The sequence below is a fragment of the Pygoscelis adeliae genome, unplaced genomic scaffold (assembly GCF_000699105.1).
Source record: "Pygoscelis adeliae isolate BGI_AS28 unplaced genomic scaffold, ASM69910v1 Scaffold127, whole genome shotgun sequence".
NCBI lineage: Eukaryota > Metazoa > Chordata > Aves > Sphenisciformes > Spheniscidae > Pygoscelis > Pygoscelis adeliae.
In genome coordinates, this window is record NW_008825208.1 from 321,924 (window position 1) to 336,555 (window position 14,632).

The following is a 14,632-nucleotide window of genomic DNA, read 5'->3' on the forward strand; positions in this document are numbered from 1 at the left end:
GCCCGGAAGAGGCGAATTTTTTTTTTTATTTATTTTTATTTTTTTTTAAATGGAAGGCGGAGGCCTCTGCTTCTCGGGGTTACCGACCCGGCTGCGGTGTGTGGGATTTGTCAGTGAGGGACCGGGGCGGGTTTGTAACTGTCGTTGGTGCACAAATCCCGAGGCTGTAGCAGAAGTGAGCCGGTACAAAAGTTTCACCGAAAACTTGTCTGTCCCGTGTGTTTAAGTAGTGGCTCCAATACGTGACGGCCTGCATCAGGGATGATCGGGCCAATTAGGCTGAAACTCTGCGTTTGTGTTTTGACCAAAATATGAATCAGTTTTCTGAGGTGAAGTAACTCTCCTAGTTGTTTTGGTGCATAGAAATGTTATAAGCTGTCTCTGTTTTATAGAGATGGGTTTATTCTCTTAACTGTAAATTGTACACGGCTTGCTGTTCATCTCCTTATAAGTGAAAGTCTTTTTCATGCTCACCCTCCCCTCATTATACCCAAAATAGAAGAGAGTAATGCAGATGTGTGCATTGGTTGTTAGTTGTCACAAAGACTCATAGCTGATCGTGACAATGCTTAACATGTACTAGTGTTTAAGACCCTCAGCTGGACAACTGTAGACTGTTACTGCACGGATAATTCTGTGTCATGTGCTTGAACCTATTTGAGGAACTTCACCAAACAGCAGGTGAAGAAAGGCATGCACTTAAGTGTGATCATTATTTGGACTCCCACAGAGAAATGCTTTTGATTTTGTAGTTACTGGTGTGATAACTTTTTGTTAGGTTTCACATTTGTTGCTCTTCATCCCAATGTTTGAGATGGACTATGCCATAGTAAAACAGTTTGTTTCATTGCACTGCAAATCCATTTTACTTTAGATTTAATTCCAGATAACCTTAGCTACAGCCTCCATTAATTTTTACAGGTTATGTCCTTCATGTCCCTTTGTAGGATGCAGAGTCTGGAATGGAGCATGCAGTCTTGCATCTCTCCATTCTTGAGGTCACTCCTAGATGTGACTGTCTCTGCCTTTTGAGGAAAGGTGAGACTTTTCTCCCTGAGTCACCTCTTCTCTGCCATTCCTTGCCTTCAATGCCTGGGCTGCTGCGTGGAAATAGACCTCAGCTCCCTTGGCAGGGTATGTCCCCACTGAGCCTAGAGCAGCTGCATTCCTTTTGATAATTCACTAGAAAGTCTGTAAAGCAGAATTCGGTACAGAGTCAGATTTTTGGGTCTCCAGCCCCCAGATACAGCTGATGTTCCTGGAGATTATGTAAACTGGAGGAAAAATAATTCTTTTGCAGAGAGCTAAATTAATTTTTGGGTTGGTGCTGCCAGCTCTGAGTTGGCATTACATGGTTGGAGAAGCAGCTGCTTCAACAAATCTCTGCTGGCCTAACTTCCTGTAGTAGAACTGTAGTAGCTCTCCTGTGAATTACAGTGAGCCCGACGTTTCTCTAGCCAGTGTTGCCTAAGGTGGCTTGAAGGTTGACCAAACTGCTTCTAAGGTGTTTTGCGGGGAGTAAGAAGACAAAAGCAAATTCAAGGTAGTCTAGCTCTTCTTCCATACTGTGAGTTCTCCACCCTGGGACCTGTGAATATTTTGCCAGTTTGCTGCACTGCTGCCATTTCTGACAGCATGGCTGTTGGTGTGAAAGCCTGCTCTGGAACTGAGCTGTGCAGCACAAGCACATATTGATGCTGCTGCAGCAGCAGGAGTAGGGAGCCCAAGAGCAAATCTGAAAGCAACCTCATCAGGCCTATGCTGCTATGAACAGGCTGAGCTCTGTGCTACCACAGATCAGGTGTGCTGTTTTCTGGCACAGGAACAGCCTGTTAACAGTGCTGGATCTGTGTGTTCATAAGGACCTTAAAGCATTGCAGTTCTAAAATAACTTTTATGTCATGTAGCTGTAGCTGGTATCTCCAGCATTGCACTGTTTTCCTCAGTCCCAACAACTTTCACTTTGCCAGACGTAAAAATTCCAGCAGATAAGCATTCCCTTTTGAATATTCTCAATGTTAAGTCGTGCATGAACAATGTTAAAGATGGTCTTTTGTTGATTTTGAGTTTTATGATTGCTCCTGTTGCACACTTCTTCCATGATTCTTAAGGCAAAAAATTGTTCATCCTAACATTTATATAGTTTTCAGGATTTTCATGAGCAATCTAACAATCTGAACATTTGTGATAAATAAGCAACATGAGAACAGACCCATCAATACTACTGCAAATAATCATCTAGGTCTTCCCTAATGCTTGAGTATATTCAGGGTTGGAGTTTGTGGATTTTTACTGGTATTTTCCTTTGCACTACTCCTCGTGCTCCACAGGGGGGTAGCAAAAGGAAATATGAGATCTGTTAAAACTACTTCAGTGTATCAGCATTTACACCATCTGATGTGGAAAGCTTTCTCAGAGAAATATTTTATGTGTAACAAAGACCACAGGGTGTCTGCTTGTTGAAACAAAATGCTTGATGAGCCAACTAGTATAGCGGTTGAACAAATGAGGTCCCTGTGAATGTGAAAGTTAAGAAGAAGCTAGAGTAAGGCAGTAGGTGTATGTTGTGGAAGGGGGTGTTGTACATTGAAGTCTTGATTTTTCTTTACTTGCGAAATTTTCTGTCTTTAAAAATAATGAAAAATGGTGGAACTGTGCAGTAGTAAGTCATGGCAGAATGGTTCCAATGTTTTTTTTTCCGTGATAAGCAACTCAGCCATGATGTGAATTCTTCAGCTTAAAAGTGAGACAAACTTTGCAACAACTGGTTGCATTGGAGAAAAAAGAAACATGAGCATTTTCTCTGTCTGTGATAAATGGTGACATTATTTTTAAATACTATTACTAAGCTTGAAGTTGTGAAGGGCCTGACAGTACCCATTCCATCCAAAGAGCTAGAAATGTTCTGAACTCAAGAAAAAACTTGACTTGATTGAAAATGGAATTATCCCTAGAAAGGCAAAGCCAAGATACTTTCCAATGATGAACTAGAAACAAGAAAGTTCAGATGTGTTTTTCTTTAGCTGGAGTATGAAATCACAGGTGAGTTTAGTCTCCATGAGAATATATGTTTCAAATTACCTTTTCTTTCTTTCCCCTTTTTTACAAGAGAACTAGAACAGATAAGCAATGAGCAAGAACAAGAAATCAGTGATTATTAAAGCATGACAGCTAGGTGGTAATTGTGAGTGACTTCATGCTTCTTCACTACAAGTTGTATCAAAACACAACATAGGACTTTTAGCCTGATTTCCTAAGGGAATAAAATATATTTTATTTAAGTGGCCCTTTGCTTTGCCCTCTCTTTTCCCTTTCCATTATCCTTTGAAACTGTTAGTCAATTTCATAAAAATTTGGGAAAAAAGTACTTGAAAAGACTTCATAAAAAAAAAAAGTAGGAGGAGCAAGAGTCTGTTAAGTGTCTACTTAGGGAAAGGTTGTGAGTCGAATAAAACCTGACACCAGTGTGTCTACACAGGAGACAGTTAGTGACCCAGCTGCAGGCAAAATTTGAATGAGCATACCTTCTTTGGTACGAGGCGACCTAATTGTAAATACATGAAGAAATGCAGCAGTGCTCACAGCAGGTGAAATTGGCAGCAGATTCTTTTTATTTCACTTGTGAAGATGGTGTTGAGCTGTCCCCCTTTTCAGAAGCTGTACAGAGGCTACTTACAGACACGGGGAAGTTCTTAGACCTTGGCAGGTGAACAAAAAAACCTAATTTTTGGGGGGAAGAAAAAAGTCTTCATTATTTTGTCTGTATAATGCTATATAGTAAGGCCTGGTATTCAGTATGGCGGTTATGTAGTGAACTGGTTTTCCCCATGGAAACAAGAAGCCTTTGTTATAATATGTTTTATACAGGTATTTCTCACTCATTAGAGGCATTCCCAAATAACACCCTTCATTTTTTATATTGGGAATAAATGATGAATTGGCACATATTTGTGCATTTTCCGTAGCTTTTTTAATTTGATATCTTTAAAGACGAGAATCATAGTATAAGAAATTGGCAAGTTAAATACAGTTGTTTAAAATCAGTCATTTGAAATTTCTTTTCTGGGAAACTGTGCTGGGTATATTATGTTTTGTTGATCTGTAGTCTAGCTCTGTCTCAAGCAGAAAATACATTTTGTAGCTGCCTAGTTAGTTTTTCAGACATGCTGTTAAATGGAGTGTAATCTCAAGAAGCCTAATATGTACTTTTCTGTGTAAGATCGGAATTATTGGTGGAACTGGCCTGGATGATCCGGATATCTTAGAAGGAAGAACAGAAAAATATGTTGATACTCCTTATGGCAAGGTCTGTATAACGTATTTTTCTTATTACTGAGACTTCTTCTGTTTTTAAAGGTGTTTGTATGCTTTAAGAATTTTCAGACTGTTAAATGAATGCATAAAGGGGGTACTGTCACAAGACTTTCCTTTTACTTGCTATGTATTGTGTGATTCTTAGTTTTTAGAAACAAGGTGTTACAAAGATGATGTGCAAAGGAGACTATACCTCTTCTCATTTGTAGATTGGATGAATTTACAAACTCAGTCCTGAATTTGCAGTGAAGAGGGATAAACCCTCTCTTGCAATTTCCTGCTGTTGTGTGACCTGTAGTATATGTCAGATCACTCCAGGAACCTTTCTGAATTGCAGAAGACTGTCCTTTGAGGCATATGGGCCACCATTTTCCCTGTAATCGCTGAATTATGCTTTGCATACCAATGTTCTCCTTACAATCATGCTTATAACCACATAATTTGAAACTGATTTAAAAATGAAGCTCTGAAACTGTTTTTGTGGCACAGGTATTCTTGACCAACTCTCCTTCACATTGCTTCAGCCCTTTTCCTCAGTAAAAGGGAGTAGAGGCTAGGGGTGTTGCTCTATACACAGTGCCGAGTGCATTGTGAAGGACAATTCCTGCCCCAAAGCATTTATAGTAGGAACAGGCAAGACAAAGGATGAGAAGGAGTTTTATAGGCAGGAAATCAAGGAGGAGAGAGGTTGGAGTTGGCACAGAAAGTTCATGGAAGAACTGGATCTCAGATATTCTGTAATGTCATAAGATCAAGGGAGTCTGGGTGCTTTATAGTTGCTATCAGAATTATGTCTTGCGAAATCTGCCAATAAAATATCTGGCATGTGGTAACAAGAGCCATTTTATGGGCAGAAGCTTGCCAGAAAGCTCAGCACTGTGGTGTATGATTGAAAATCTGAATCCGTGCCTCCCTTCAGAATGGCTTAAGGGTGGAAGTAAGAGTGTAAAGAGCAAGCGGAGTTGTTGTGCACACCATTCAAGAAGGGGAAGGAGAAAAAGATTAAGGGAGGAGAAAACATAATCAGAAAAACACATTTGACTTTTCCACTATTCTTCAAAATCTGTTAACAAACTGCAAGAGAATGAAGGGAACTTGCCTCCTCCATTTTATGTAGCCGGCTCTCCAAACGGTAGCCAGTGTTGGTCTGAAGTAGAATCCACTGGCTAAACCAAACCAGCTGCCATTGTATTCCCTATTTTTTGAGAGCCATGGATGGTCACAGCATGGCTGTGTCTTTTGCTTACAAAGCAAAAATAGCACTATGCTTGTAGCAGATATTAACTGAAGCCTTCATATCCAGGACGGATGAAACATTCTTCTCCCTCACAGGGGTCTGTTCAGATCAGAGTTAAGGGCACAGTGGCAGCACAGCATTTGGAGGGCTGTTCTGTGGCAAAACAATCCAACAGGATTTGGGCGGTCGAAATTCTGCAGTGCGGTTAGTGGCCTATGGCAGGGTTTAGTATTACTGAGAAGAGTAGGAATACCTGCAGGATGGCTCCTGCACAAGGGAGCGGAAAAAGCTTCTTCAGTCCTGCACCTTTGGTCAGTACGGAAGGCTTTTTTAATTTAATTTAGGAAGCAGCTTAGCTACTGTCTTTTTTCTGTGTTCTTCACAGAATGCAACATGATTAGGGGAAAATAAATCTTGGTTGCCTGTTGTGGTTTGTGAGAAACCTTGATCAATGGACTGGCTGTGTCTGAGCTTGTGTATGCATTTAGCATGGGCTGAATTTAAAGAAAAAGCTTGTGAATATTCTGTCTCTGTGTATGGGGGAGGTTTGGGGGAGTGTAGCTGAGATGTCATGGTAGGAACCCAATGTGGATTCTAGATACTGTGGTGAGCTGAACTGGGACTGTTAAGCTGACCTGGATGGAAAACTGCAGCTTCGTGGGGCTTCTGTCTCTATGAAAGGGAGCACAGCCAAACGGCGAGGTTTCGTCCTTACCCCTGCTGGCCTGTCCCTCTTATCTCTGCCTGTGGATCTGAACTCCTAAGAACTCAGGCCATTGGTCTGATGGTTGTTTCATGCAGATTCACTCCTGCATAGAATCGCATTAACTTCAGTGTTTGAATGCAGTTTTCATCCTCATGGACCAACTGGTGGATCAGCCTTAGTGTAAGATGTGCAGGGCTTAGACCACAAGATACAGTGGCATAAAGTGCATTGAGTCGGTCAAGTTCTGCTTCAGCTGAAGCAGAAACAAACCTTACAAATTTAACTGGTATCATTAGGTGGATCAATGTTTGCTTATTTTTCTGCTGAGACTTTTTAGTGTTCAGGAAGGAGGTGTTATGCAGCCTGCCTCTCTCATTTTAGAACAACAGAGATGAGAGAAACAGCTATTGCTGAATGCAAAAGGGCAAAGAGAAACTTTTTTTTTTTTACATGTGCTTGGAAAAATTTAGAAGCTTGTGGTTTATGTTAGTATTTTTTTCTAAAGGTGTGTCTTGATTGTTACTGAAATAAAACCAAATTGGGATTTTTCTGCCAAAAAGATGCTTTTTCTTAGAGCTGTGACATCAGTGGAGGAGAATCTGCCTGAAATTTTAAGAGGTGAAGGGCTTAATCTAAATAAACTGTTCAGAACTATGTGGTCTTTTAAGTGCTGGGAGAATCAGAGATGCAACATCCAGCCTATTTAGTTCAAGCAAAAGCAGGAAGAATGAAAATTAATATCTGAATGCCAAAAGGAAAATGCAAGACATAGTTTAAGAAGTATATCTCCATTTCATTCTATACTGTAAAAATGCAAAGTGTACAATTCTACGTTCCTTACATGTTGGTTTTTAAGTCTTAAGTTTCTTGGGAAGGACATAGCCAAAAGTTTTTTAACTGAAAACCTTCCTGGTGGTGGTGTTCCGTGGCACCTTTGACATTTGACAACAGCAAAATAGATGTTTTTAATGCTGTTTCTTTACTTTTAGAAGCAGAATAATAGCTTACATTTTTTTCATATAGAGTCCTTGAATTGTCTTCTGCTTCGGCCTTCTCAAATCATAAGAATCATTTAATAAATAAACTTATATCATTGGGAAATGTGAGGATTTTTTTTTTTCAGGTGTAATATGGAGAAGTTCAAAGGAAACTAGTATGAGAATTTTTGCAATTTTCTATATCAGCATTGGTCCTCCCATGATCTTTCAAGTTATGTCAGTAATACTAGTGAAAATGCAGTACATTAGTTTTTTAAAAAATAAATATGCTTACAGCTGTTAATACTCCAGCCTTCTTTTTTCCCTTGTCCATTTCCACCATTTTTATTGCATCAAAAATTTGGTATTTGTGGTGGGTTGACCCTGGCTGGATGCCAGGTGCCCACCAAGCTGCTCTATCACTTCCCCTCCTCAGCTGGACCGGGGAGAGAAAATAGAACGAAAGGCTCATGGGTCAAAATAAGGACGGGGAGTGATAACTCACCAATTACCGTCACGGGCAAAACAGACTCGACCTGGGGAAATTAGTTTAATTTATTACCAATCAAATCAGAGTAGGGTAATGAGAAATAAAACCAAATCTTAAAAACACCTTCCCCCAACCCCTCCCTTCTTTCTGGGCTCAACTTCACTCCCGATTTTCTCTACCTCTTCCCCCTGAGCAGCACAGGGGGACGGGGAATGGGGGTTGTGGTCAGTTCATCACACGTTGTCTCTGCCGCTCCTTCCTCCTCAGGGGGAGGACTCCTCACACTCTTCCCCTGCTCCAGCGTGGGGTCCCTCCCATGGGAGACAGTGCTCCATGAACTTCTCCAATGTGGCTCCTTCCCACAGCCTGCAGTTCTTTATGAACTGCTCCAGCGTGGGTCCCTTCTACGGGGTGCAGTCCTTCAGGAACAGACTGCTCCAGCATGGGTCCCCCATGGGGTCACAAGTCCTGCCAGCAAACCTGCTCCAGCATGGGCTCCTCTCTCCACGGGTCCACAGGTCCTGCCAGGAGCCTGCTCCAGTGTGGGCTTCCCACAGGGTCACAGCCTTCTTCAGGTGCATCCACCTGCTCTGGCGTGGGGTTCTCCACGGGCTTCAGGTGGATATCTGCTCCACAGTGGACCTCCATGGGCTACAGGGGGACAGCCTGCCTCACCATGGTTTTCACCATGGGCTGCAGGGGAATCTCTGCTCCTGGAACACCTTCTCCCCCTCCTTCTTCACTGGTGTCTGCAGAGTTGTTTCTCTCGCATATTCTCACTCCTCTCTCTGGCTGCAATTGTGCTGTTTTGGGGTTTTTTCCCCCTTCTTAAATATGTTATCCCAGAGGCGCTACCACTGTCGCTGATGGGCTCAACCTTGGCCAGCAGCAGGTCCATCTTGGAGCTGGCTGTCAGACATGGTGGGGAAGCTTCTAGCAGCTTCTCACAGAAGCCACCCCTGTAGCCACCCCCGCTGCCAAAACCTTGCCACACAAACCCAATACAGTATTCTCTGCAAAATACCGTAAAATCTTTTGGCATTCCATGTCCAGATATGGAAAATATTGTTCTCTTACAGGATAAGAAAATTGCTTTCCACAGCATTTGTCTTCATCATTGAATTTTGAAGCTACTGATAAAACTTTGTTCAAAATATACTTTCAGTTAGATTGTTTTGCTTTCTGAATGACAGAACTTGATACTGAATCACATTTCCCCAAGTGGGCAAAATATCTTCCTGTTCTAGAAAATTATTTTAGGTGCCCCCTTCTTTTTTTGGTCATAGGTGTATCTGAAATCAAAGCTCATTTCCACCTTGCAAATGAGCTTTGATTGCTTGCATCAGGAAAATCAGACCATGTGACATAACACTTAAGCTTTTCTTCTGCCTCCCCAAAGCAATGTACACCGTTTGGTTCCTAAACTAGATCACAGGTTAAATGAAGGCTTGGGGAACCAATGAGATACTTTTCCATCTCAAGTTTTCCTCAGATTTTTATTTGGCCTGTTCGTTCTGTTTTCTGTTCCAGCTTGCTTTTGAGGTGAGATGAAGGAAAAAATTAATTCTGTAAGCAGCACATGAACAATACTTCATGCATATTTATGTTGCAGACAAAGGGGATTTATTTCAATTGCTTGTTAACTGTCATAATTTAAGGTTAACTTAAATTGCAAAGCCCAGGGTTCTTTGCTTCCTTTTCTGTTTTGCAACACTGAGTAATATATATGTGACTTGGATTTTGTGGAAGGGGGAAGTAGTTAAACACATGTATGAATTATTAATGTTTGAGAACTTTTTATTGGGCCTTTCAATCCTGCTTTAAAAATACTGTATTACAGCTTTAAATTCAGATTGTTCCATTGGAAGTTTTTATTATTTTATCAGCATTTCAAAGCTCCCGACTACAGCTGAGATAGTGGTAGAGAAGTACAGCACTGGAAACAACTTGTGGGAGAAAGAGGGCAGAACGGAAGCATACACTAGCTCTGTTAAGTGGTTAACACACAGTTTGAAATTTCTGTATGTTTCACTTCCTTGTAAATTTACACACAAGGATTTATCCTTGTTTCCTCTCTTTTAATGACCCATGATGCAGTATCTGCAAATTACTTTCTTAAACTGTCAGTTCATCATTTATCAGCACATTTTTTATTCCAAATCTTTCTTTTTTTCTACCATGTTTCTGGCAGTCATGTGCAGGACTGGTATTCAGACAGTCACCTGGAAGATGCCCTGAATGTGTTCTGTGGAAAGCTGTATAAAGATGACAACTGGTCCTGTTACACGGCCACCCTGAAGCCTTGTGACTAGGATGGCAGCAGATAGAGAAGGAAACCCTGGCTGCTGCAACTAGATTTTGAAGCCTGTTGGATTTCAAAGCTGTTGCATTCTTGCTGCGTCAGCAGTGTATGCCAAAATTCAGTGGAGTTCTGTGGTGGGGATGAATATCAAATAGCAGTTACATTGCACCTTTCCACCCCAAATATTTTGGAAATTGATATAAACTTTAATCTATTGCTTGCAATAAACTTGAATCTGTCACTTGTAAAGCAAAGGGTCCAGTCTTCAACTTACTGATCGTTACTTTTCATTTTGACAAGAGGCAAGGAATTTTGGCCGAAGTCCTCTTTAGGTTTTAAGAGTATTCTTGTATCCTGCTGTGAGCTAAGGCGCGTGTTTATTACTTCACACAGCAAATGTGTGCTCTCAAAACAAAACAGAACAAACCCCCCAAAAAAACCCCAAATGCTAATTACTGTGACCTGTCATTGTTGTGGAATGTTGCAACATCAAAATGCCTTGGCAGCTAGACAGAGAGGTTTTCGCTCTGTGTGAAATTTCACTTTTAAAGCCATGTCTGGTTCAGAAGAGTGTGTGTAAAGTAAGGTAAATAGATTAAACATTTAAATATCAATAAGTTAATATTAAATGAGGACTTTTAAAAAGAAGGCAGAATACAGTACAGTTCTAAAAATAAATATTTTGGAACATTCCCTTCATTAAAAAAAAAAGTGGTAAATCTGTGTCTGGCAGAATTTAAACCTAGGTGATTGACTAAATTATGGTGCTTTGAAGAGATTTCATATTAAAAATGGCCAAAAAGAGCTGTGCAATAGGGAGTAGAAAGTGGTGGTTTTATCAGAAATTAGTATCTCTAAAATGCAGCTATGTGGGACTCACATATTACTTTATTCCTTACTTTATTCCAGATCTCTGCAACTTTTCATGTATGTAATAGAACTAATAGCTGTAAAACTAAATTATAATTGAAATCATACAGCTAGCACTAAAATACAAATAAAATTACATGAAGTAGCAGGCAACAGAACATTTCTAAATGCAAATATGTGAGTCCTTCCAGACACTTCAAACTTGTGATTAGTAAATAAATTATTTTGTTAATAGCTATTTCAGCTTTAAATCCCAGGGCATGGAAGGAGATTGCCACAGAGCGGCTTCCAGCTTATTTACAGTTTCTTCCCCACTGCGATAAAAAGAGTGAAATGCATGCAGTTCTGAACTGGGCAGGAGAAGCAGCACATCCAACTGCACCGCTGTTGAGCACAAATGCAGTTTAGCATCTAATTAAACAAAGGCCTTACATTTTTTAACAAAAAGGGAAGCTAGAAGCATTGTGTATTTCAGCTCCCTGATGAATATAGCCCAGGAGCAGAACACAGCCCACAGAGCAGTTAATTTGTCTTAGTGGCGGTTGATGAGTTGAGGGCTGCCTCGCGTGGGCAACATGGCCATCTCCAAGGCAGGGCACATGTCCCAGCTGGGCAGCTAAAAACACAATGCTCTAGCTTCCTGGCTGGTTGGTTGGTCAGGAGGAATGCCTGTTCTTGTATAGCTGTGAGAGGAGAGCGTGTGCGTCCTCCTGGTCCCTGGGCTGACCAAATACAACACTACTTCTGCCACTAGTGTACCAGAAGTTCTCTGTCATATCACAGTTCACTTCCCAAAACTGGGACTCCCAGCAGCAGGAAAGAGGGATTTTATCAGAAAGGGGGCATGAAGGGTGGGTTGGAGGAGTCTAGAACGTGAGTGTGAGGTAGGGGGCCATGGTAGAACGGGGGCAGAGAAGAGAATGGGGAGTGTTACGGAAAGGGACAGATTAAATGTGATTACTGTTGACAGGGGGCTTTTAGTAGGGAATGGCACCTGTTTAGCAAAAAGCAACCAAACTTTACAGCAGAGAGTGAGATATGCTAACCAATTTAAAGGCAACATGTACATGCTGCTTTTTTCATGTTTGTGTAGCACTGTTTGAAATACTGTTTCAAAGTATTTTAAATTATTACTGTTTCAAACCCTAAAGTAAGGACTTGCAATATTAATGTTAGTATGAACACAGAAAAGTTGTCATAATCCTTCTGGTGTCAAGTTTGATCTTCCTGTTCCAGACTGTTTTACTAATCTGCCATATCAAATTACAGGCTTATTCTGAGCTGAAGAAAATGTGAGACTACAGTGGTAACTAGTATCTCCTTTCATAACTATCCTGCTTATTTTTAAGTAGCGGTTAAGGTTTCCAACATGATTGTCAGGCTGTAACTCATTCTTACTTGCTTGTTTTGCAGCCATCAGATGCTTTGATATTGGGAAAGATAAAAAATGTGGATTGCGTGCTGTTGGCAAGGTAAATGAGCATTTTAAGGGGTTTTATATCATGTGTTTTCAAGTTTTCTCAAAAGTTTTTTCTTTTTACATTACGTGAACTGAATTTTTACTCTGACTTCATCTTGCTCTGTGTGGTTGGTAGCAAAGTTCAGCAGAAGTCTGTTTTTTTACCTGAATGAATATGATGCTGCAGGGACTGAGAATATTAAAAATACCGTATAGGTTAGGAAAGAGAAATCCAGTGGGGGGTGCTGCCCTAGTAAGAACGGCAACCTGCAAGGTTGCCTGCTCTGGGGGTAGGTAGGTGGTGCCTGATAACCTCAGTAATCTGTCTGCTCCCTGTGTTTGCAGATTTCCTTTCTGCAACTGGGAAATGGCCTGTTTCCAGATGAACTGTATCTCTGGTACCACTGCAGACTCTTCCAAATCATTCCCTTTGATTATTGAGTCCTTTGGCTGTTACCTTTATTGCTTAGGAGGCTGCATCCCATGCAGTTCTTCTTCCCTGGGTCATTTTTATTCAGACATCTCTTACGGTACTCAGAAGAGACTCTGGAAGCAGGCTCTACAGATGAGTGCGTGGAAACGTCACACTGATGTAACAGTGGATATCTAGGACCAATGTGCTACTAGATTAAACATAAGAATACTAACACTTCTCAGCATCTGAACAACATGGGCAGAGCCAGGTGCTGATAACAGGGTCCATCAGCAGTCCCAGACAAGTCAAGGTGATGAATCAAGTCCAGTATCCATCCAGGGAGTGCGGGCAGGAGCAGTAGGAGATGGGGCCAGGCACAGGGTTGGAGACAAGGCTGCAGAGTGTGTCCAAAGTCCATCCAGAAAACAGGTCTGGAGACAAACTACAGCATAGGTCTGAAGGCCATCCAGGAGACAGGGCTGGGGACAGGCACACCTGTGACATAGCTCAGGCCAGGAGTGAAGGCTGGGGCCTGAGCTTGGAGGCGGGAGCATCTAGGCTCATGGGCACCGGGTGTTTGGGCGGAGGCCCGGGGTGAGGCTGGCCAGGGCAATTACGACTCAGTGGTGCACTCAGGGCCCCAATTCTTTTCGTGCCAGTATTTTTCCGTTAAGCTGCTGACTGTTACCATCTCTGAAACTACACTTCTGTCTGTGGTTTTACTTTTCTTATCTTGCATGGACTTTGCTCATGTATTTTGTTACACCTGGACAACATTATTCTCATTTTCTCAAAAGAAATGCTAATCCAAGGTCTCATAGCTGTGCTGTATCAAAGTAGGCCTTGGGCTACAGATGGCTGAACAACTCGGCTGTGGTTTACATCCTCACTGGGATTTATGACCATTTACATATGACCCCGTGAGTTTACTTTTGGGGCTGATGTGCCTGCAACTTCACTTTGTGTTTTGGGAAAAATAAACAGACTTGCTCATGATTGCCAGATTGAAAAAAAAAAGGGCATGTATATTCTAGAAGAAGATTATGACAACAACAGCAACATTAAACAATAAACCTACATGCCTAGTAGCTTGTCAGAAATGCTAATGACAACATGGCAATCCTGCCTGACAGTGCTTGGTCATGTTGTGTGCAGCTCCCAGTTCCCAGTTGATTGAGTTCTTAAGACCTTTTGGTCTCTGTGAAAGAATCAATTGGGAAATTAAGTTCCTCCTTTCCTCTTACATGGTTGAAAATAATTTTCAAATGCATTTAATCATTATGTGAGTGATGCAGCTCTGTAGCAATGACAGACATAACATGAAAGCTCGTGCTTATAAGACTAAGTATTTCCTGTCTTGGTGAAAAAACATACTGCAACAGTGTGAAGTCATTCTTCTAATTTATGAAAGCTGTCAGATCATTTTAAAAGCAAAGAGAAAAATGTGTTGATTCTACTGTTTTCTTTGGGAAGGTGACAGATTAAAACTGAGTGTTCTTTCTGTTTTTAATTTCCTGTGATGTGCTGCTTTTTTCTAGATGGGAGAATACAAACAGCACTTCTGAGCAGAAAATCTGTAGAGGTGTATATAGATCTGTATATAAATTGTTGTAGTGTATGGAAGATTTAATTTGCTACACCTGGGTTTTCAGAATCTATGGAACTGACTTACAAAATTCAGAGAAAAATGCTTTTTGTACTCCTGAAGCTGCTAAAGTATATTTGGATTGTATTTTCAAGATTCTTTTCATTACAGTCTTGAACTTAAAAATTTTGCATTTAAAAAGAAAACTACACCACTACTTGTTAAATCAAATACTGAGAGAACCTTAATACAGTTAGGAAAACAAGCTACACTGGAA

General features: G+C 41.0%; 1 protein-coding gene across 1 annotated transcript in view; it reads left to right on the forward strand.

Annotated features, from left to right (window-relative positions):
• MTAP (methylthioadenosine phosphorylase) overlaps positions 1-14,632 on the forward strand; it is a 154,357-nt gene that overhangs the window by 121,365 nt on the left and 18,360 nt on the right. Inside the window, exons 2-3 of the mRNA XM_009328977.1 lie at positions 4,220-4,306; positions 12,310-12,368. Of these exons, the coding sequence (XP_009327252.1) occupies positions 4,220-4,306; positions 12,310-12,368 (146 nt within the window). The remainder of the gene's footprint in view (positions 1-4,219; positions 4,307-12,309; positions 12,369-14,632) is intronic.